At 38.3% G+C, this 22,425-nt stretch overlaps 2 protein-coding genes and 1 pseudogene across 2 annotated transcripts in view; 1 reads left to right on the top strand and 2 right to left on the bottom strand.

Moving 5' to 3' along the window:
• Nucleotides 1-7,151, bottom strand: part of LOC119529043 (alpha-endosulfine-like) — a 31,238-nt gene extending 24,087 nt beyond the window's left edge. Inside the window, exon 1 of the mRNA XM_037829149.1 lies at nucleotides 7,089-7,151. Coding sequence (XP_037685077.1) covers nucleotides 7,089-7,151 — 63 coding nt within the window. The remainder of the gene's footprint in view (nucleotides 1-7,088) is intronic.
• Nucleotides 1-22,425, top strand: part of SCFD2 (sec1 family domain containing 2) — a 550,473-nt gene that overhangs the window by 192,689 nt on the left and 335,359 nt on the right. The gene's annotated exons all lie outside the window — the stretch shown is intronic.
• LOC119529417 lies at nucleotides 7,475-8,580 on the bottom strand (annotated as a pseudogene).

Raw genomic sequence — 22,425 nt, 5'->3', positions numbered from 1 at the left:
TTTCCTTTGCCCCAAATATGTCTAATAAGGCACTCAGAAAAAATTATCTTTTTTTCTTTAGGCTTGTTAACAGTAGCTTCTATTTGATGGGTTTTATTCAGAATCTGGGTAGCACTGAGTCCATTTTTCTTAGGATTTTTTCAGTCTGTCTAGAAGCTAGCACATTGTTTTCAGCATTATTAGCTGTAATATTTGTAAGGTTATTTCAATTGCACCTTAGAAATCAGGACTGACTGTAAGAACTGACATGGTGAAAGCATTTGAAGAGATAACATGAAACCAGGACCTGCAGGAGCACATGGGTTAACAACTTGGGGAGCTCAGCCCAGGAGGGCAAACTCAGGCTTTTCATGGCCCTTCCCACCAGGCCCATTTGCTTTGACTATAATTAGAGACAAAGGCAGATATCTGAAAAACAAGGGCATTCATTTGGCTTTACCAGGTGTGCAGAAGTGGACAATGTGATTAGGTCCAGCCTAAAAAAATGTGAAGTTGTGGCTCTCTGGTCAATTATCTACTTATAACAACAATCACTTCAGTGGGTCTCATTTTTTAAGCTCTTATTATATGCCATGTACCATGCTAAGTGCTTTATGTTTATAATTATTTTAATCCTTACCAAAATTTGATTTTTAAAATGAGGAGCCTGCGATATAGAGGCTTGGGTCTTATACCTGGGTCATGTCACTGGCGGTAGCAGAGCTGGGCATTGAAACCAGGCATCCTGACTCCAGAGCCCATGCTCACAACTCATTTAACCACTATATAATACAGGTTTAATTTTCTATTTTCAATGGCACTTGGGGTTTCCATATCACATGTGTATCCTGTAATCCTGTTAATGCAAACCCCTGTCCAGTTTTGCTCCATGGACTTTTTTTTTTTTTTTTGCTGATATTTTTTATGCATTTTTATTGTGAAATTTAACATATATACATAACAGTGATAACTTCAAAAGTACAATTTAACAAGTAGTTAGAAAATTTCAAAGAATGTTATGGGTTATAGTTGCACAATTTCAGTTCTTTCCTTATTGTGAAATATAAGATACATATAGAAAGGTGATAACTTTCAAAGTACAATTGAACGAGTAGCTATAGAGAAAATTTCAAAGAATATTGTTTTCCACCTTTTCAGTTATTTCCTTCCAGCTATTCTAATACCATAGCATCTAAAAATATATATTCATATAAAGATTCAGTATTCATAATCCTTTCTTGAATCCTATCTTGTTTGTTGCTACCCTTTCCTCTCATTTAATCACTTGATTGATCTTTTGGGGTGTCTAAGCAGAGACCACCCTAATTTGTTCATATTGAAGAGGGGTGTCAACATTATGGGAAAGGGGGCAGAATGTGATTGTTGTTCTTAAAGAGGCTCTTGCCTCTGAGTTTTAGGACTTGTCTGATGTAGGAACACTTTGGTGGATTTAAGTTTCTGAGGGATAAACTTAGTGAAACATATAGAATCACAGATAGGGACCTAGGAATTTTGGGACTATTGTGGCACTATTTTGGGACTATTTTGGGACTATTTGGGACTATGGCATAGTGTGGCCATTTGGGATATGTAGCTGGAGCTTGCATAAGAGAAACCTCCAGGATAGCCTCTCGACTCTATTTGAAATCTCTTAGTCACCGTAGCCTTATTTTGTTACCTTTCTTTCCCCCCTTTTACTCAAGAAGGTATTTTCAATCCCTCAATGCCAGGGCCAGGCTCATTCCTGGGAGTCGTGTCCCACAGTGGATGTTTTATCAGCAGTTATATCTGTACCTTCATCCTTGGTACTGAGATGAGTACCCCTGAGCATGAGAAGAGACTCTTGTGTTGTGTGCTGGGATGGAAGCAGAAGGGATTTAGCATGACTTGTGTCAGAGGTTGCCAGGTAGTGATGATAAGAACTCTTTGTTCCAGGGAGCCTGGTACTTGATGCAGAAGATTAAGATGAAGGACAATTATTGTTAATCTGCAGCTAGCCTATTGTCTCTCCAAACAATTAAATTATTCTATAATATTTTCAAATGATCCTTAGAATCCTACTGTGGAAGGCTTCTAGTTTCAAGGATAAATTGACCTAAGGTTGAAGGCCCTAGAATATTTAATCACTTACAGCTATTGGTACTTCCTTAGTGGGGTAAAATTTAGTTCTTTGAGAAATTTGATATATGTTCATTTCTACTATGAAGAGCAGAATATATGTTAGAATGGATTTTCATACTGCTGTCTTCAAAAGTCTTTAAAAGTAAGGCACAAATGTACCACTGGTAATAACTTATGTAATTATAGGTCCACAAGAGGTTGTTAGAGGTAATTTTTGGCAATCATGAATTTCTTGTTTATTTTACATAATTAGAGTAAATATTGGCCGAAGAAAGAAAATCCCAAAGGTAAAGCTAACATAGTGGTAGGAGGAGGAAGAGAAAGTGAAGAAGGAGCAGAAAACTGTACTTTCCTTAATATTCTTAGTCTGTGAAATGAGATACTGGTTTTAGCCGATAGAATAAGAAATAGAGATGGAAATGTAGTATTTATGGTATTTAAAATTAAAAAGGTAGCCAACAGAGGAACCACAGTGGTGATATGAATGTGTGGTGCCTGTTTATGTGCAGGTTGTATGTGTAGGGGTATGGAGTGGGGATGTACCCAATCTGTATGGTACGAAGCCAATATATGCTATCAAAAAGTGATTTATAAAAGAAGTGATGTAATTATAATACATAATCTCATGACATGATGGTAATCACCAAAGAAACCAAAAAATTAACTGAAAGTAGTTTCCTCTGAGAAACAGGGGTGGGCTTGGGAAGGGTGAGGTACTAGGCTATTGCATTTCATTATAAAGCCTTTTGTACTATTTGAATCTTATGAGGCATGTTCATATTTTATTTTGCTAAGAGTAAAAGTATTTAAGAACAACAATGTAAATAAAATTTAAAAAAAGAAAACAATGTTAGGAACAAAAAAGAGCACGTGAGTTTCTAAATTAAAAAAATAAAAAAGAATGAAAATATACCTTCATGTACAACATTGTACTTTTTCTTTCCCCCCTAAAGCAGGGATTTCTAATATTAAGTAGAATGGAGCATATAAGCAACTGCTCTTACTTTTGTTTAGTTTCAAAAGTCCCCTTTGTTGGTAAGGTGAAGGTTTCCAGAGAAGACATTTTTCATAATATTTTGGGTTAATTAGACCAGCTTTTCTGATGACTAAATAAACCTAACCAATGACCTATAGACCATTTTGATTAATTTCCATTCCCAAATTACTGAGGTCCGTAGATTTACGTGATGGATGTAGTGACATGATGCCTCAAGGACTTTTTAGATTATTTTTCTCTTTTGGTTACCGGAGTATACTTGTAATCTTTAGGTCTGTTTCTTTGTAACAGATAATCACAGCAACCTTGACTGTCTGGAATCCTGAAGCTGGTTAACCACTTAGGAAATTGTGTTATGCTCTCTTTGAAAGTAGCTGGTAATCCCTGCTAATTATATACTTTTTAGTATCAGCATTTGTCTTAGTTTCCTTTGCAGACTATTTTTACCCTTTTTTTTTTTTTTGTCATCATTCTTAGATAGACTTTTTGGTCATATATATTGTTCCTGAAAACCTTATTTGGCTGAACTTATCTGACCTTAAACTTATCTTTAGTTTTCAGGAAATTTAGTCATTTCCCTGTTTAGCCATTTGACAAGTTACATGTTATTTATACTTAGTTGGTTTTTTTTTTTTTTTTAAATAGATAGTTTAAATGTATATATTTTTGCATTTCCTGGGTATGTAATCCTAGGTTTTAAGAATTTCTTTTGTGCTATTAACCATGAATATATACTCCAACTATCTCAGCACACTACCCTTAAAGATCCATATAAGATGCTGTTTCATATTTTTTAAATGTGCTATTCCATCCAAAGATGAAATCTTACTGTTTATGGTGACACCTATCCCATGTAGAGCACTTTGACATCCATTACACCATTTAATCATCACAACAACCCTTTGGGGAAGGCAGGGCAGGAATCATCTTCCCCGTTTCACAGATGACCGTGAGAGAGGCGGAGTGACTTGCACACAGTCACACAGTTAGTGATAGAATTCTGAGGACAGTTCAGTGCGCTGACCTTGACTTCTGCAGTAAGATTTAAATCTAGTGCAGGGAAGGCCAAGGGTTTAATGAAACAAACAGCAGAATGCAGGGAGTTGAGGACTTATGTTTACAAGCAATAAGGAACTATATTTGACTATATAGGGCAAGGCTTTCAAACTCATGGAGTTCAGGCAGGTCATGTGAAAAAAGTGTAAGGCAATAGGGAGTTGTGGGGACAGTGGTGAACCTGAGAAAGTGTGCCTAGTCTCCAGGTTCAGCCACCCTTCAGATCCTCTTTCTAAATGAACTGCAGTTCAGCCTCAGCATTGCTTGAACTTGCGTATTTTCAAGAGAAGTTGAAACTTTGGATTTTTTAAATGGGAATTTTCCTAATATTTAAAACATTCTTCTTGCTAAACAAAACAAGATAGTGGGCTGCATTTGGCTTCCAGAGCCTGCAGCTTGGGACCCCTGACATAAATATTAATGTCCCTCTGTTTAGGCACTTAGCAAGCAGCCAGGGCTGAGGCCACCCCAGGGGCTGAGCTCATCTTTCAGTCTGACAGGGGTCCTCTCAGCTGGAAAAGAAGCCATGGGACAGGGAAAGTTACAGGTAGAGGATGTGGGATCCCGGAAACCCCTTTCTAACTGATGTTTTCTGATTTTCCTTCAGAAAACCCTTTTTAGAGTCCTAAAAAGTGTCCCTATCATTTTCTGTGATACTGCTTTATTTCTGTAAGAGGCCGTACAACCATTCTTCTGTTTAACATGTCTAGGAAAAAATTATTTGTGAATGTTTTCAAACTTGATTTTTCTGCTGAGCTACATTGCTGAACTTTTAAATTTAATATTGTTCTGCATTTAAGCAAAGTAAATGCAAACTTTATACCTTCTGATTATTAGTATAGTTTTTCTGTGATAAATATTTCAGTTCTTAAATAACTTCATGTCTTCATTCCACAATGTAAGGGGCCATGTAAAATACACAAAAATTTGGAACAATTCTCTGGTTTTAACTTCTGGAAGAGTTCACACACATAACCTTCTGTCGTTTACTGGATTGGAAAATATTCATATTTGATTTAATTTGAATCGCAGTGTTTAATGATCCAGTTGTAGTTTTAATGTTTCCTATGCCTTCACTCACTTCTTCAGTATATATTATTTCCCTGGCATGAGGTTCAGTGGAGAAGAAAATAGACTCAAATCTCTGTTTTCGTGGAGTATATTCTCTAGAGTGGAGACAGACAGATGATGAAGAAAATAAATAAGTAAATCATGTAGTGAGTTAGAAGATGACAAGTGCTATGGAAGTATTAGTGGTGGAGAAGTTTGCAATTGTAAATAAGATGGTGAAGAAAGCCTCTCTGAGAAGGTGACATTTGGGTGAAGACTTGAAGGGAAATGAGGGAGTAAACCATGTTGATGTTCTCAGTCTAGAGTTACAGCCAAAGCAAATGTCCTGAGGTGAGAGGTGTCAAATATCTTCAAAAGAAGAAGGAGGCTGTGTGGCTGGAGCAAAGCTGGCAAGGGGAGGAGATGACGTCAAACAGATCCTGTAGGGCTTATAGGCCATGATAAGGACACTTACCTAGCATGCAAACACACACACAACCATCTATCTCCACTAAAATTTTAGAGCTGTTCCTCCAGTTTGTTAAATAGAAAGGACCAGTTATTGGGGATTATTTTCTGTTATTAAAGTATTTTGTGCCTGTTGAAGATAGCGTTGAAAAGAAGATGAGTAAATAAGTTGATTATATGAATTCAGATTAAGTAGAGCGCTTCTATCTGTTATGTGATTAGAATGTGACTCCAGAGTCTCTAGATTCCTATGTAGAATTAGATCCCGAATAGTAGCATTTGAGTTTTTTGTTTAGTTTGCATTGTAAAAAAGTGCCAGAAAGAGTAACTATGTGTTCATTTTTCAGCAAATATTTATTGAGTACTATTTTTTTTTTAAGGTAGGATTTGCTTTTTTTTTTTAATTATAAAAGGAAAAGAACACAACTCTTCAGAAATGTTAAAGGAATATCTTGCACTCATGGAAAGACACCAGAATACAAAATTACAATTGTGTGACTCCAGGCCTTTCCCATCTTCTCAAAGAGCAGAGATGGGAAAACAGTTGAAGCCAACAAGCAATTCTGTAAAACAGTAAAACTCAGAAACCCTATAAATATGATTAAAATCTAAACTTGTTTTGCTTTAAAAATTTTTAATTTATCAAAAGGCCTGCTTTAGTGACATGCTACTCCCACCAAAAAATAACCCCAATACCCCCTTGTCAGGAGCATAAAGCTTAAGTTGACCAGCCAACTCATATTGCTGAACCCCTGTGTGTACAAGTACATGTGTGTCTTCCAAACCAGAGCCACCAGGCTCACGTGACTGCTACTGCTAGTAGCCTGCATCTACCTGTTACTGGACCAATTCCCATGCCCTTTGGAAGGGTGGGCAGGGCACAATGAAGCTCCTCAAGTGGTAGGGAGGGAGTAATGGCCTTAAGTAGCCAACTTTTCAGGCAATGCCTCTTCCACCCTGACTCAAAAGGAGATCCTTATTTCTAACCAGACTACTTGCAACAAATTTGCTTTCCAGTGATCAGAATGGTTTTCTCCTTTAGAAAAACACACATATCCACACACCCATATATATATATATTTTTGTTTTTACATTTAAATATAAAAATACTATTCTGTTTTGTGTTATAAATGGAGGACCAAGCAATAGCAACTTTTTCTTCTTCTTATGGTAGGACTATCCATCAGTTAACACTCTTCAGCCTAGGGCATTTAGCCTCAAGCAAGGAAAGCATAACAGCAAGAGATCAAGGGCATTTTCCTCCTAATCTCCCTAACCCTTCCTTCTCTAATAACTCCCACTTCAAAACAAAAGTTGGTTATAATCCTTTTAAAAAAGGAACTTCCCACCAAAAGTGGGGAAGGGTGTATTCTCAGCTAACTACACAGTAAGACAAGCCCTGCTCACCTTAGCTAACCTCACAGAAAAAGTCCTGCTCTCCTTTCACAAACACAGATGCTCTCTGTCCAGACTGGACCATGTCTACTGGACAAACACACCCGATGAAATGGAAGCAGTGGTTATGTTGCCCCTCCTTCCCCTCCCCACTAATGCACTACTTCCTCAGTCTTCCAAAACTTCTGTGATAGGATAAAAAGGGGGGTGGTTGGGTGTGAAGAGATTAAGAACTTGACCCCTCTACCTAGGCCCCAAAAAGCAAGAGTTATTAACTGGGCATGAGGGAAAAAAAGACCTTGATATTCTGCCCTTTGAGTTACAGTTAGTAGGACAATTGGGAGAGAGGAAAAGTGGGAGTGGGGTGAAGAACTGGGAAGGGTTTGATGGGTGAAGGTCTAAGTCCATTTAGCTCTTGTACTGGATGGGCTCATCACTGGTCTCATTGAGCAGACACATGCGTCTGAGGGCTTCTGTTACCTCAAAGGGGTCACAGTTGGCAGAGAGGCAGTCTTCAAAGTAACCCTTCTTCTCCAGGCTGACCATCTGGGGAATGCGGATGCTGGTGCCACGGTTGGCTACACCAGCAGAGAAATCATTGATGTTGGAGGTTTTGTTGAATCCAGTTATGCGCCGGGCATTGTCGAGGCTCCCCTTGGGATCGTAGGCATGGATGTGGTACTGGTGCCGCTTGCTTAGTGTCTCAATGGACTCCTCAGTGTACTTCAGACCATTCTCTTCTCGCATGGCCTTGGTGCTGAAGTTGGTATGGCAGCCAGCACTGTTCCAGTTCCCAGGAATAGGCTTAGGATCGAAGGTCGCTGTCATTCCAAAGTCTTCACATACACGATGCAAGATGAAACGGGCCACCCAGAGATGATCTCCCATGTCGATGCCTTCACAGGGTCCTATCTGGGCAGGCATGGCCTCAGCATTCGTTCCTGCGCTCTTGTTGCCGGCGTACAAGCAGGCCCGGTAGTGGGCCTCCATGATGTCTCTGACATAGGCTCTGTCTGCTCCCACTCCACAGTAATATGGGCCTTGAGGCCCAGGGAAGCCATTGAAAGGCCAGCCGAAGGGGTGTCCATCTGTCCCCATCAGGGTATATTCCTGCTCCATTCCAAACCAGGGGTGCTGGTTGCTCACCATGTCCATTATCCATTGACAGGAGTGCCTTAAATTGGTCTCTGCAGGCTTTCGGTTGTACTTGAAGACTTCACAGAACACCAGCTTGTTGGGGTCCTTGCGGAAAGGGTCCCAAAACATGGCAACAAGGGTGAGATACATGTCACTGTTGGAGCCTTCAGACTGAAAAGTACTAGAGCCATCAAAATTCCACTTGGGCAGCTCTTCTGCACATTGGGTTCACTGTCCAGGGTGCGGGTCTTACAGCACAGTCCTTCTCCAGTGCCATCGATTCAGATATACATGGCCTGGACTTTCTTGCCCTGGGACAGAGCCATGTATACCTGCTTGATGCCTTTGTTCAAATGGGAACTTGCTGAGGTGGCCATGGTGGAAGGTGTTCTGTGCAGCAAGCAGGACAGAGGGCGGGAAGGCCACGAGAGCTAAGTGAGAGGAGGCACAGTGTGCAGGTCAGATGCCCAACTCTTCTCTCATTCTCGGCTCTTACTGAGTACTATTATGTGCCAGATACTGGGGGTGAGCAGTGATATGCACTTAAGGATTTGGCTTACATTCTAGTAATGGAGTCTACTAAAATAAGGTTACACAGATCTGCTTGGAGGTAGCATACAATAACCTCCAGTTTATTTTGTGTGTGTGTGTGTGTCTAAAAGCAATTAAGGTAAATCAATTGGAGAAAGGAGACAACCACCTACCCTTCCCTTTCCCCACATTTATTGCCACCTTTTGGTTTCATGTGATAGAAATGCAATTCAAACGGTGTTGAATGACTTCAACATGGCTGGATCTAGGTTTTGAAAATAGTTCATCAGGAGTCAGTTCGTCTCTATTTCTTACTTTTATTCCCTTCATTGTTAGTTTCATTATTCCAAGTGGTGGAAGATGCCTTCAGCAGCAATAGGCTTATATTCTCTCAGCATAGAATTCCAGCAGATAGAATGTGCTTTATCCCCAGGAGCTCAAATACAAATTTAAAGGCTTATTCCCCTTTGCTCCCAATGGGTCTAGCTTGGGCCATGAGCCTACTGGATATTCATTCTGTCCAGGAGGATGAAACCATTGCATGACCAGTCCTGGGTTATCTGTTAGTTCCTGGGGTTAGGAGATGAGGTCAGCCCCACCATAGATGCTGCAATATGAGAGGTAGTTTGCTGAAGGGAGACTAGTGTGCTGTTATCTAGACAAGGGGCAATGGATGCTGGCAGGAAAAAGCAAATGACTGCCACACCTGGGGATCCTTCAATGGTAGAAAATTTAAAGTTATGTGCATTATCATATTAAAAAAAAAACAGAACTACTTTGTGTTCAAGATTTATTTTACCAGATGTGATTAAGGATCTCTAATTGGATCTGTTCTCTCATTGGTTTTAATAAGGCACTGGTTAGTAGGCGGCTCTCAACACTGTATACTGTGGATCTTGCTACTCTTAACTTTTGGGACTTTTGTTCAGTAATAGCTGTAAGAATGAATGTACCATCTAGTCATCCATTGCTGGATCTGTTCCTTCCTCTCTATGTAGGGAGTATGGGGCTAACTGTATGTGTATCCAGATTGGCTTCATGATGAAGTTGGGCCTTTCTTAGATTTATTATGAGGTTAAAAAGTCACTAATCACACACACACACACACACACACACACACACCCACACCCCATTTTTAAAGCATGAAGACGTTTTCCTCTTGCTTATTTCCCAAGTAGCTGGACTGATTTTTTCCCATAGTGAGACCAGCATTTGAACTGTCAGCCAAGAGGTTCCTTTAAATTTGCAGAGAGCCATGAGTTATAGCATAGATAAATACACACTGGAAGTGTTTCTAGAACTATAACCAATGGTAAAGCTTAGGTCACTAAATCTTCCATAACTAATGTTTGTTTTTGTTTTTTTTCTTTTTGCTGCTGAGTAAGCATAAGATTAAGGCTTTAACTTTATCCAGCATGGCTTAGTTTTCTTCTTTTTTTTAATGCAACTTACCCATTAAGCTTGTGGTGTTCCCTCAGTATTTAATTGAACTTTTTTATTGAACTACTTGAACTGCTTATAAACCCATAGGATCTGTGGATTGAAGCTCATCATAGGCCTCTTATAAGGAACAAAGTGCAGCCACCATTGAAGATGTATTCTAGTGTCAGGGATGATGAGGCAGGAGTATCTCCTAATGTTTAATTTTTTCTTTTGAAAAATATAATTTTTATTTTGTTTAATTATAAAAATATGTTTATCATAGAAAACTTAGAAAATGTTACAGTTACCCAAAGTTACCTATGATTTCATTATCTAGAGGTAATCAATATTAACATATTTTCTTTCATATCTTTTTTATGTGTATGTACTCATATGCGCACACATAGATTATGTTATTATTACTATTTTTAGTGAAAATGGAATCATGTAATACTCCTGTTCTACCATTTGCTTTTTTCACTCTTCGCATTAAATGTCATCCATGAGATCACAGTACAGTGTTCTGTTTTGTGAAGGTATTATAACTTTCTAACTATTCTCACTGTCGGATCACTAAGTTATGTCCTGTTTTTCATTCTTATAAGAAAGGCTGCAATTTTCATCTTTGTGCACATCAGTGATAGGTATCTAGTACAGATACTGAGATTTCCTAGATTCAAAAAGGTATATACATTTTAAGGCTTTTGATAATTAACCTCTCCAGAAAGATGTATAAACATGTCCATGGCCTCACAACATCATCAATATTTTTGATTTTATAAGTAAACCTTTAATCTCATTCTAACTAACACTCTCTAATTACTTAATGAGGGTGACTTTTTTCCTTTTTGGTCATTCTAGATATTAGTATTTTGTGAAATGTCTAATTCTTCTTTCCTATTTTTTTTCTACTAAAGCTTTCTTCTCGTCACTTTGTAAAAGCTCTTTATTCATTTAGGATATTGTTCTAGTTTGCTAATGCTGTGGGAATACAAAACACCAGAGATGGATTGGCTTTTATAAAAGGGGGTTTATTTGGTTACACAGTTACAGTCTTAAGGCTATAAAGTGTCCAAGGTAACACATCAGCAATTGGGTACCTTCACTGGAGGATGGCCAAGGGTGTCCAGAAAACTTCTGTTAGCTAGGAAGGCACGTGGCTGGCGTCTGCTCCAAAGTTCTGGTTTCAAAATGGCTTTCTTCCAGGACGTTTCTCTCTAGGCTGCAGTTCCTCAAAAATGTCACTCTTAGTTGCTCTTGGGGTATATGTCCTCTCTCAGCTTCTCCAGAGCAAGAGTCTACTTTCAACAGCTGTCTTCATACTATCTCTCATCTGCAGCTACTCTCTCAGCTTCTGTGCATTCTTCAAAGTGTCCCTCTTGGCTGTCGCTCCTCTTCAAAATATCACTCACAGCTGCACTGTGTTCCCTCTGCCTGTCAGCTCATTTATATGGCTCCACTGATCAAGGCCCACCCTGAATGGGTGGGGCCAGACCTCCATGGAAATATCTCATCAGAGTTATCCTTACAGTTGGGTGGGGTGCATTTCCATGCAAACAACCTAATCCAAACGTTCCAACTTAATCCTGACTAATATATCTGCCCCAGAAGATTGCATCAAAGAACATGGCTTTTTCTGGGGGACATAATACATTCAAACTGGCACAGATATCAATCCCCCTTTCCCCCTCTCCTGTTTGTTGTTTGATTTTCATTTATGTTTTTAGCTTTGGTATTTTTTTTTTTTAACACAAACACTATTACTTTTTATGCACTCAAATCTGCCCATCTTTTCCTTTATTGGCTTGTTTTAAAACACTTATGGAAGACATTAGGTCAGGCATTGCATTAAGTACTTGACATTCATTGCCTCATTCATTCTATTTGACACCTGTATGAGTCAGGTATTATCATCTACCCCATTTTAAACATGAAGAAAATGATGATGCAAATGGTGAGTTGGGAACTAAAGAGCTGGGTCTCTTGACCATTTGTCAGCTTCCTCTGTTGTTTGTTTCTGCTTTTGATGCAATGTTTAGAAATGTCTCCAGCCTCACAAAATTACCTAAACATTCACCTCTATGTTATTTCAGTATGACTATGATTTAGTGTTTACCTAATATTTAATATAAAGTTTCATTCCATAATCTCTGGATCTCTTGTTCTCTCATCTGAGGACACAGAGAATGATTGCTTGTTGCCTTTACTCATTATTCTTTCTTGTTTTTAAAGCTGCTGCTAAATCCTTTTCAGTTTTTTTCCCCTATTAATGACTGTGTTAGTTCCACAAACATTTGTGGGACATGTACTATGTACAAGAATCTCTGCTAGGCATTGTCAGGATATAAAAATTAGTAAGACAGCATTTACCTCTTGTGCCGGTTTGTATATGTATGTCCCCCAGAAAAAGCCATATTCTTTAATGCCATTCTTGTGGGGGCAGACGTATTAGTGTGGATTGGATTGGAACCTATTGGTTCAGTGTCCGTGGAGATGTGACCCATCCAACTGTAGGTCATAACTCTGACTGGATAATTTCCATGGAGGCATGGCCCCGCCCACTCAGCATGGGCCTTGTTTAGTTTACTGGAGCACTATATAAGCTCAGACAGAAGGAGCTCACAGCTAGCTGGAGCTGAGACAGACATTTTGAAGATGGCTTTTAGAAGCTGATGCAGACATTTTGGAGAATGCCATTTTGAAACGCAACCTGGGAGCAAGCAGACACCAGCCACGTGCCTTCCCAGCTAACAGGGGTTTTCCCGATGCCAATGGCCTTTCTCCAGTGAAGGTACCCTTCGTTGATGGACACTTTATGCCCTTAATACTGTAACTGTGTAACCACATAAACCCCCTTTTATAAAAGCCAATCCATTTCTGGTGTTTTGCATTCCGGCAGCATTAGCAAACTAGAACATCTCTCCAGAAACTTGCAATACAATGGCACAAAAGAGAAACATATATAAAGACTATTAAGGTGAACTAGGATAAGTCCTATAAAAGAAAGAGACATAAAATAGTTGTAAAGAAGGGGAGGTAGGAAATAATTTTAATTGGCGGTGGCGGGGAGTAATTTGGGAAAGACTTGTGAAAAAGTGAAATTTAAGTTAGACCTTGAAGGATGGGAAACACTCAGAATATAAGATGGGGATAATAATAGAACCATCTCATAGGGCTGTGGAAAAGGTGTGGAAAAGTACCTGATACAGATTCAAGAGCTGAGTAAATGTTAGGCATTGTTTTCATGGTCATGACTTGAGCATTCTTTTAAAATGCTAATTGTAGAATAAATCCTACCCTGTAGGTTTTTATTTATAGATCAGAGAATCCCTCTTGCTTTTTTTGTGTGTTATTGCTGGTTTGTAGATTTTGTGATTTTCTGCCTTGCTTTTGCAAAGTTATTCATGCTGCCTTTGAAGGAGGGCCCGATATCTCTGGAAGAAAATCAATTTAATTAACTTGGAGCCAGTTTTATTAACTTTCATAAGACTTTTACATACTTTGCTTTTATTTTGAAAAGTGTTCATTTGTTACAAATTAACTTTAGACCTCTCTTTAATTAAGAAAGTCTGACAGTCTCACAGATTGTAATCACAGTTAGATTTCAATATCTTCAAAGAGTAACACACACACAAACACACACATATATTTAAGTGCTTGATATCACTCATAGTGTCTAAAACAGTGATTAAAATAAAGTATTGGAGTAATTCCAGTGTAATTCAGACAATGAATAGAAGTTTTAAAAATCATGTTCAATATCTTTGCTGTTGGCAGACTTGGGTGCTTGGAGGACTCTCCTAATTGGAGGTAGGCCCCTTCCGGGGAACAACAGTCAGGGTCAGAAATTAAGAAGCAAGAAGGCTGGAGCCCAGAATGGAGTGCTGGGGGTAGTATTTTTTAGCAGTCTAAAACCTGGAACCAGGACCAGGTCAAATAGATGATGACTGCTGATCTTGCTAAGCCCCTCTCCCTTATGGTCAAGTGAGGTTAGCCTCAGCTCTTAGGATCTTTAACATTTATGGACCACTTGTGTGGGATCTTTTATTTTTCTATTCTTTCTATTTGTACCCATCAGAACCATCACTTCCTTCTTCTCTAGGACTAGTTGTCTTTACATGTGCAGAACTGAAGGGAAAACACAAGATTACCACTAGCCCTTATGGTATCTTTATAGGAATAAGAAAAAGTTCTCCATCCTTAAGATACTTCACTACTTCTGCTGGAAAATTGTAATAATCAATATACAAATCTATGATGTCTATGCTTTGAGTTGTGCTCCGTTAAATGTGCACTGCGCACCTATAAAGCCACATGCCCTGGAAGGAAAGGTCTGCATACTGGAAGAGAGGGAGAGGAAGTTATAAAGATCATTTTAAAGAGGTTTTCACTTTAGTAGTCTCTTATCCCACCATATAACTCCATATACCCTGTTTTCTAATAGAGATGCTATTGGTATTTGGGATTGCACAGTTCTCCATTGTGCAGAGCTGTCTTGCGCACAACACTAAATATCCCACTCTAAATGTCTGTAGTACTCCCCAGTTACTGTACCAACTTAAAATACCCTACCCCCCATTTCCAAATACCCCCTAGCAGGACAGTATGCCTTGGACTGAGAACCTCTACCCTGGCTTCACAATACTAATTCTTAATTCTTGAAGATGCCATGTATAAAGCCGTATCCTTCAAGACATATTTTACATCACCTCCTTTGTGAAGATATCAAGTTGTTTCTCTAGACAGGATTGATCCCTTCTTTGTGCTCTGGCATAGCTCCTGTTAGTGCAAACAGTGTACTGCATTGTGGCTGGGTTTGATGGCCCCTCTGTTTCACTGTCCCCCCATCAGACTTTGAACGCTTGATGTCTGGGATAAGACTGTCTTCCTGGTATCCCAGAGTCTTAGCACAGTGTTTGAATCTTCCTGGGAAGCTTTTCTTCCCCTTCTCTACAAGATTGACTAAAATTTAAAAAACTTAAAAATTTCATTTGTGAAAGCATTTTGCATAATGATGTGCCAATTAAAATCAAATAAATAAGGATATAGGGTATTATAATCCAAAAACAGTTGGGAGTTTCTTCTGTAATATACCTAAAATGTTAGTTTCCTGTTTAGACCAGGATTTTCAAGGGTGGTAGACTATTGGTTTTATGGTACAAAATATTACTCTAAAGCTTGTCATGGTTCACGACTACTTAAGGGAATAAGACAAGATGTTTTGTGGTTATGGGTCTTTATAGGTTACTTAAGTTAAATTTAATATTGTAAAGGATTATCGTTTCCAGAGAATTTTGTGGCTGTCCATATTTCCCTTTGAATTGTATTTTCCACTGAGTCAGTCACTGTGGCCTGAGGTAAATGAAGATATTTTCCTTTCTTGGGTGTGAGGGTCAATTAGCTATTGGTATTTCTCAGTGGCTCCTGTTTGGGGATGATACTTTTATATATCATTTAGTTTATTTTAAATGTTTTGTTTTTTTTTTTTTTTTAGCAAAGAGATGAGTCAAATTCTTCACTATAAATCTGTCTACAAAGAGAATGCTCACTCATCAGGAAAGTTAATCTCTTATACCTGATAGATTATTTCATGGACAAACAGGATATCTAAAAGCAAATAAAAAGTTTCCAAGTCTCCACAGAGGCTCATGATAACAAACAAGGGCTGTTCTTTCTACTTAGCACTACTGTCATTTGAAATGAAGCAAATAATGAGGACAAAAGTGAGACACTGAGGAGTTGAGTTTCCTGTTATCAAAGGCTTGCTTAGGGTTAGTACAGCAGCCACCTGGAAAGGCCTTTGGACACATTGGGCAGATAATGGTTCTATTTGTTAGGATACATCATAGAATGCTATAATAAATAAACCGTGGAATACAGAAGACATAAGCAAGATAGAAACTTCATTTTGTCTCATGTACAAGTCTCTATTAGTGTTCTAAAGTAATAGTAAACCAGTTTCTTGGTGCCAGGGGCTCAGACATCCTCAATTTTGTTGTTCTTCTGTCCACACTACTTAAACTTTGTTGTTCCAAGGAGTTGCTCTAGCTCTGGCAGGCATTTCCTCATTGCAGAGATAAAAACAAAACAAAAAAAAACCCCAAAAAACAGATAGAGAATACAAGAGATCAAGATGGTAGAGTGAGACCCTTCAGGGCTCCATCCCCTCAGAGAAGCATTGAACAACAAGTAAGAACTAGGAAAAACATCTTTCTCAAAGCTTCAGAAAACAGTTAAAGGACTGTAATAACAGGGCAGGCACCAAATAAAGAAAAAGTTGACTTAAAAGTGGTAGGGTCTTATGGACCTATAGACAGAAATTAAATTATAGTAACAGAAATTAAAATGAGGGAGGCTGGTCCCTCCCTCATTCCCTTACTGTCTTGGCATGGAGCCAGCCTGTGCTTCCAGGGTGGGTCCTTAGTCCTGGTTCCAGAGGGAGCAGAGTAACCCTTGTGTTGTATTGAGAGCAAGTATATCTGGCCCAATCTGTCTAGTGGAGGCTTGAGGGATTTGCTGTTCCAGAACTTGCACTGAATGTAGAAAGCAGTTCACAGAGCTCTCCTATAGAACATTGAGGGTGAACAGTCAAGTTATGCTGCCTGGGGCAAAGGGTTACTGATTGAAGACATATAGTACGGTACCTGCGACCTAGGGAAGAGGGGACATTTTTATCTGTGTAAATGGGGAAATTCCTAGAGTCACATTCACATGCTCATGAAAAGACACGTGTGCAGAAAGATTCAGGAAGACCTCTATGCTTTGGCCTTGAGCTATTCCCTAAGCTCATTATATAGATAAATATGAAGGAGAGCACTCCCACAGGTCAATCTGTGAAGACTGGGAAAATTTTTTCTTTTTATCCTTTTTTTTTTTTTTCTGGTTAGTTCCTGGAATTAAAGGAACGCTCTGTCATAACACTAGCTAGATACAAGCTTAAGGGACAGATACTTCAGAGTCTAAATTCCAGTTATAACACATTAAAATTCAAAATGTCTAGGTTTCAACAAAAGATTACAAAACGTAGAAAGAAACAGGAAGTGATGGCCCAGGCAAGGGAGAAGATTAAAGAATTAGAGACCATCAATGAAGAGGACCATATCAGACCAAGACTTTTAAAAAATGGTCCTTAATGTGCTCAAAGAACTAAAGGAAAGCATGAATAAAGAACTAAAGGAATTCCAAAAAATTATAGATAAACACAAAGAGATTATCAATAGAGAGATGGGAACTGTGAAAAGGAACCAAATACGATGAAAAACACAGTAACAGAAATTAAAAACACCCTAGAGGGGTTCAGCAGCAGATTAGAGCTGGCAGAAGAAAGAATCAGTGAACTTGAGGATAGAACTTGAGTATAGGACTTGAAATCATCCAGTCCAAGGAACAGAAAGAAGAAAGACTGAAGAAAAGTGTACAGAGTCTGAGGAACCTGTGAGACACCATCAAGCATTCCAATATATACATCATGGGAGTCCTGTAGGGAGAAGAAAGGAAGGAGCTCAGAGAATATTCAAAGAAACAGTGGCTGAAAACTTCCCAAATTTAACAAAAGACATGAATATATATATATCCAAGAAACCCAACAAACTCCAAACTGGATAAACTCAAATAGACCCACATTGTCACACATTATAATCAAACTGTCAAATTGACAAAGATAAAAAGAAAATTCTGAGAGCTGCAAGAGAGAAGTAACATGTCACTTACAAGAGATCCTCAATATGATTAAATGCTGATTTCTCATTAGAAACCATGGAGGTAAGAAAGCAGTGACCTGACATATTTGAAGTGCTAAAAGGAAAAAATTGCCAACCAAGAATTCTGTATCTGTCTTTCAAAAATGAGGGCGAGATTAAGACATTTCTAGATGAAACAAAAGCTGAGGGAATTTGTCACCACTAGACTGACCCTACAAGAGATGCTAAAGGGTACCCTGCAGGTTGATAGGAAAGTATAGTAGACAATAGATTGAAGCCATCTGAAGATATAAGATCTTTGGTAAGGGTGATGACATGGATAAATATAAATGCTAGCATATTTGTACTTTTGGTTTGTAACTCCAAATTTTACTTCCTACAGGATCTAAAAGGTAGATTCATAAAATGTAATGATAAATCAATAGCTTTAGATGCATAATGTATAAATATGCATCTTGTGACAAGAACTATATAAAGATGGAGAGATAGAGGGGTATAGGAATATAGTTTGTGTATAACATTGAAGTTGAGTTGGTATCTAAGCAAATGAGATTGTTGCAGATTTAGTATGTTAAATTTAAGCCCCATAGTAACTACAAGGAAAATATCAGAGGATATGCAAGATCATAAAGCCAGAAATTTAGAGTGCAGCTTTCCAGGGGTGGGGTGGGATCAGGGGATATGAGAAGCTAATGCATAATAGGTTAGAGTTTCTGTTTGGAGAGATGGGAAAGTTTTAGTAGTCGAAGGTAGTGAGGGTACTGCAACATTGTGAAAGTGACAAATCCCACTGAATGGTTTGCTTGGGAGTGGTTTAGATGGGAAAGTTTATGTTGTATGTATGTTCTCACAATTAAAAAAAGGAAAGAAAAAGCAACTATAGAGACAATGACAATTAAATGTTATACATGATACTGGGCTGGATCTAATTATGGAGGAGAAAAGGCCCAAAAAGATATTTTGGGACATAGGAAAAAATTAGAAATTAGACTGTAAGGTTTATATCGATGTTAAATGTCTTACACTTGATATCTGCACTTAAGGTAGGAACATAACTGAATAGCCTTGTTTTTAGGAAATGTACCTGGCAGTATTGAGTGTTTAAGGACCATGATGTATACAACCTACATTCAGGTGTTCAGAAAATGGATAGATGTTGGGTGTCTTGGATATTACCTATACAGATAGGTAATGAATAGATGAATTGAAAGATTAATGGATAGATAGAATGAAATGGCAAATATGGCAAAATGTTAAAATTGGTGGATCTGGGTATCTGGGGGCCTAGGGATATGTTGGAATTCTTTGTATGGGGTTTGTATTATTTTTGTAACTGTCCTATAAGTTTGAATGTTTTTGAAAATAAAAAGTTAAAAAAAGAAAATAGAGAAAGAGGAAGCAGCGAGTAAGGCATATTCCCTTTAACATCGTGAGCTAGCATCACCACAGCTCAACTTTCCGTCGGTCAGACCTTAGTCACATAACCATACCTAGTTTCAGGAGGAGTTGGGAAATATAGTCATTTTTCCACGTCGCCATGTGCCAAGCTAAAGGGGTCATTGTGTGACCTAAATGAAGTAAGGAAACTTGAATACTGGGGCACAAGAAGCAGTCTTTCTAAATGGTCCTTATTACTAGTTGCATTACTGAAAGTCTGCAGTGAATTACATATTTTGATGGGATATTCTTTGGAGGTAGTTACTTTTTCTAGTTCATTTTATAATTTCTGAAAGGCATTTGTAACATCAAGTAATGCTACATCATTGTCTTTGCTTGGATTAACTATTGTTCTTGCTTGGCTTAACCTTTCAAGTCAATGTCATACAGATATGAAGCCACGAGGAGACAGCTTTTAATACTCCCAGGCCACTGGTGGAGGCAGAAATGGATGCTAGCACAAATTTGTTCTTAAATATGTTGTCTTATATATTCTATGTAGCCTTCATTATCCTAATTACTAAAGTGTAAGGAAGATGGAAGACTTCATAAGAGTCCCAAAGTTTAGGCTTGTTACTTTTATAATACTGTTAAATGTTAGTTTTCGTTTGTTAAAAATTTTATTCTTGGATCAATTTACTTTGATTTCCAAGAAAGAAATTCCGTACATGTTCTCTTCTCTTCCAGCTCATTCTCTGACTCTCTCCTCTTCAGATTCTGCGTGGTCTTTACTTCCTCCAGGAAACTTTTTCTGATCTTCCAACTCTGTATCAGATGCCCCAAATGCATTTTCCCTTAACACCAATAATGTTATTTATTCTCTTCAACTAATACCTGTATTATAATAGCCTGTATATGTGTTACTATCCCCCCCCAGACTCAGATATTTTAGGGATGGACCTTGTTGTCCACTTGCCAGTTTATCCCTTATATCTAGCACAGTGCCTGGGCACACATTTGTTAAATAAATGTAAGAATAAATGGATGAAGAGAAGGAAGAGGAGGGAGGGAAAGATAAGAAGAAAAGGGAAGAAGAAATAGAAGAGGAAATACATTTGATTTCATTGAAGTCGACATGTTTGAATACTATTCTGTCTGACCCAGTTGACAGCTTAAGGAGCAGTGTTTTAAGAAATAAAAATTATTTTTGTACTATTAATATTTGCTTTGTACTTCATGGAAAAATTGTTAACTCTAAAAATGATTTGAAGTTTTTGCTCTCTGTTAGGTATCTTATGAATTCCTGTTTTTCTGTTTAAATTCCTGTGGAAGTCTATAGGGATGGCTAAAATGTATAGCCATTATTGGGGAAAAAAAGTTATGTCTGTAGTCAGCGGAATATGAAACCCTAAAGTAAACTGAAATTGGAGCTAAGACTTGTCTCTACTTATATGCAGTGGTCTGTCACAAGCATGCAAAACAGTTATTTATGTTACACTGCATAGACAGCAACATTTATGTGGATGATATGAGTCTTTATTATAAACAAAAACTTTCCATGCCAGCTGTACTGAATAAGAGGCATCTCTTTTGATTGAGCACAAGGGGTTAAGGGTAGGGATATACTTTTTCATATTAATTCTGGTTCAAACCTTTTTCACTTGGTGATGGATTTGTCACATGTCCGTTCTTCCCAGGACTCTAACAAAATGAGGAAATATACCAATTTCAAATTTCATCAATGTGAGTCTCATTTGACTCTTCCTAATGACTAATTTAATCAATTGATTGGAGTAGGGATGAAGAATAGAGTTGATTCATTTGACCAGCATTTTCTGAACACATCCGAATTAAGTATTGAAGAATAAGAATTACCAGGTGAAAGGGAGGATGAGGAGTTCCAAGCAGAGATGTTATTAGACAGAGCAGTGTTAGGAGATTTTCGGAGGAGATGATTAATGGTATAACACACTCATCTTCTTACAGGGGTAAAAGCCATTGACTTAGTGTTTTATGAAATCACAGCTCTTCTATCTCCTCTATTCGTGTCCCTCTTCCCTTTGTGCAAAGGCCACCAAATGCCTCTTCTTGTCATGTTTACCTGGATTACAGAGAATTCAGTATGCGGAGGGTCTCTCTACATGGGCATCTTGATATTATAGCATCTTCTGATCCTTTGAATATGATCTCTCCTGGCATCTTTAAGCCACATCTTGACTGTTGGCTGCCTCAATAGTGAATGGGCTGTACCTTGTTTCCTGTATAGCATTTGCAACAGAGATAGGGAAAATACTTTGTTTTGCTTCTGGTTTCCATAATCTTTTTCTCTCATTTTCAGTAATTTTGCCTTTTTCAAGCTAGAGAATTGCTTTATGTTTTTCTCAGACACCTTTTTTCCCTTTTGACTTCAAAATTTCTGTTTCAGGTATATCCCCAAGCCTCTATATCTTTCATATACAGAAGGCCTCTCTCACAGGCATGAAGGAAGGATATACCAGCCACTAACATGCAGAGTTAATGATTTCTATTCTGCAAGCAGCCAGTTTTGTTTCTTTTTTTCCCCAGCTTTTTCTTGCCACTAGCACAAAGAAGGGGCATTGGTGTATTGGCAGGGATTGGACTGTGTGTCCTCTAAGGTCTCATCCTGTTTTCTATTTCTATGAAAAATGCATCGACAAAAAGATGACTTGGAGAAAATCACACTATGTAAGGGGCCATGATTTCAAGAACTTCAGTTATTGAGTCATCCTTTCAACCAACAGATATTAAGTTTCTACTATGTATCAGGTACTGTTTTAGACCGTGTAGATACAGCAGTAAACAAAGTAAATAAGTAAAGCACGTAGTAAGAGAGATGGTGAAAGTTCTTTGGAGAAAAATAAAGCAGGGAAGGGGTTGGAGTGAGCTGGGACCAGGTGAAGATTGTTGCAATTTGTCAGGCTAGTCTTCACTGAGAAGCTACATTTAAGTAATTATCTGAAGGACGGGATATCTGGGGGAAAAGTGTTCTAGACAGAGAATAGCAAGGTTAATACTCTGAAACAGGCTTATAGTAGAAATAATTGATTTCATTTGCCGGGCACTGACTTCATGTACTTTACTAATGATCCTTAAAACAACTCTGCAAGTAAGTCTTATTTTCCAGATGTGGCTGTTGAAGCTCTTGGAAGTCAACATAGGTTGTCCAAGGTC

The sequence above is a fragment of the Choloepus didactylus genome, chromosome 3 (genome assembly GCF_015220235.1).
Source record: "Choloepus didactylus isolate mChoDid1 chromosome 3, mChoDid1.pri, whole genome shotgun sequence".
NCBI lineage: Eukaryota > Metazoa > Chordata > Mammalia > Pilosa > Megalonychidae > Choloepus > Choloepus didactylus.
The sequence above is the reverse complement of the archived record's forward strand: the minus strand, read 5'-3'. Positions and strand labels throughout refer to the sequence as shown.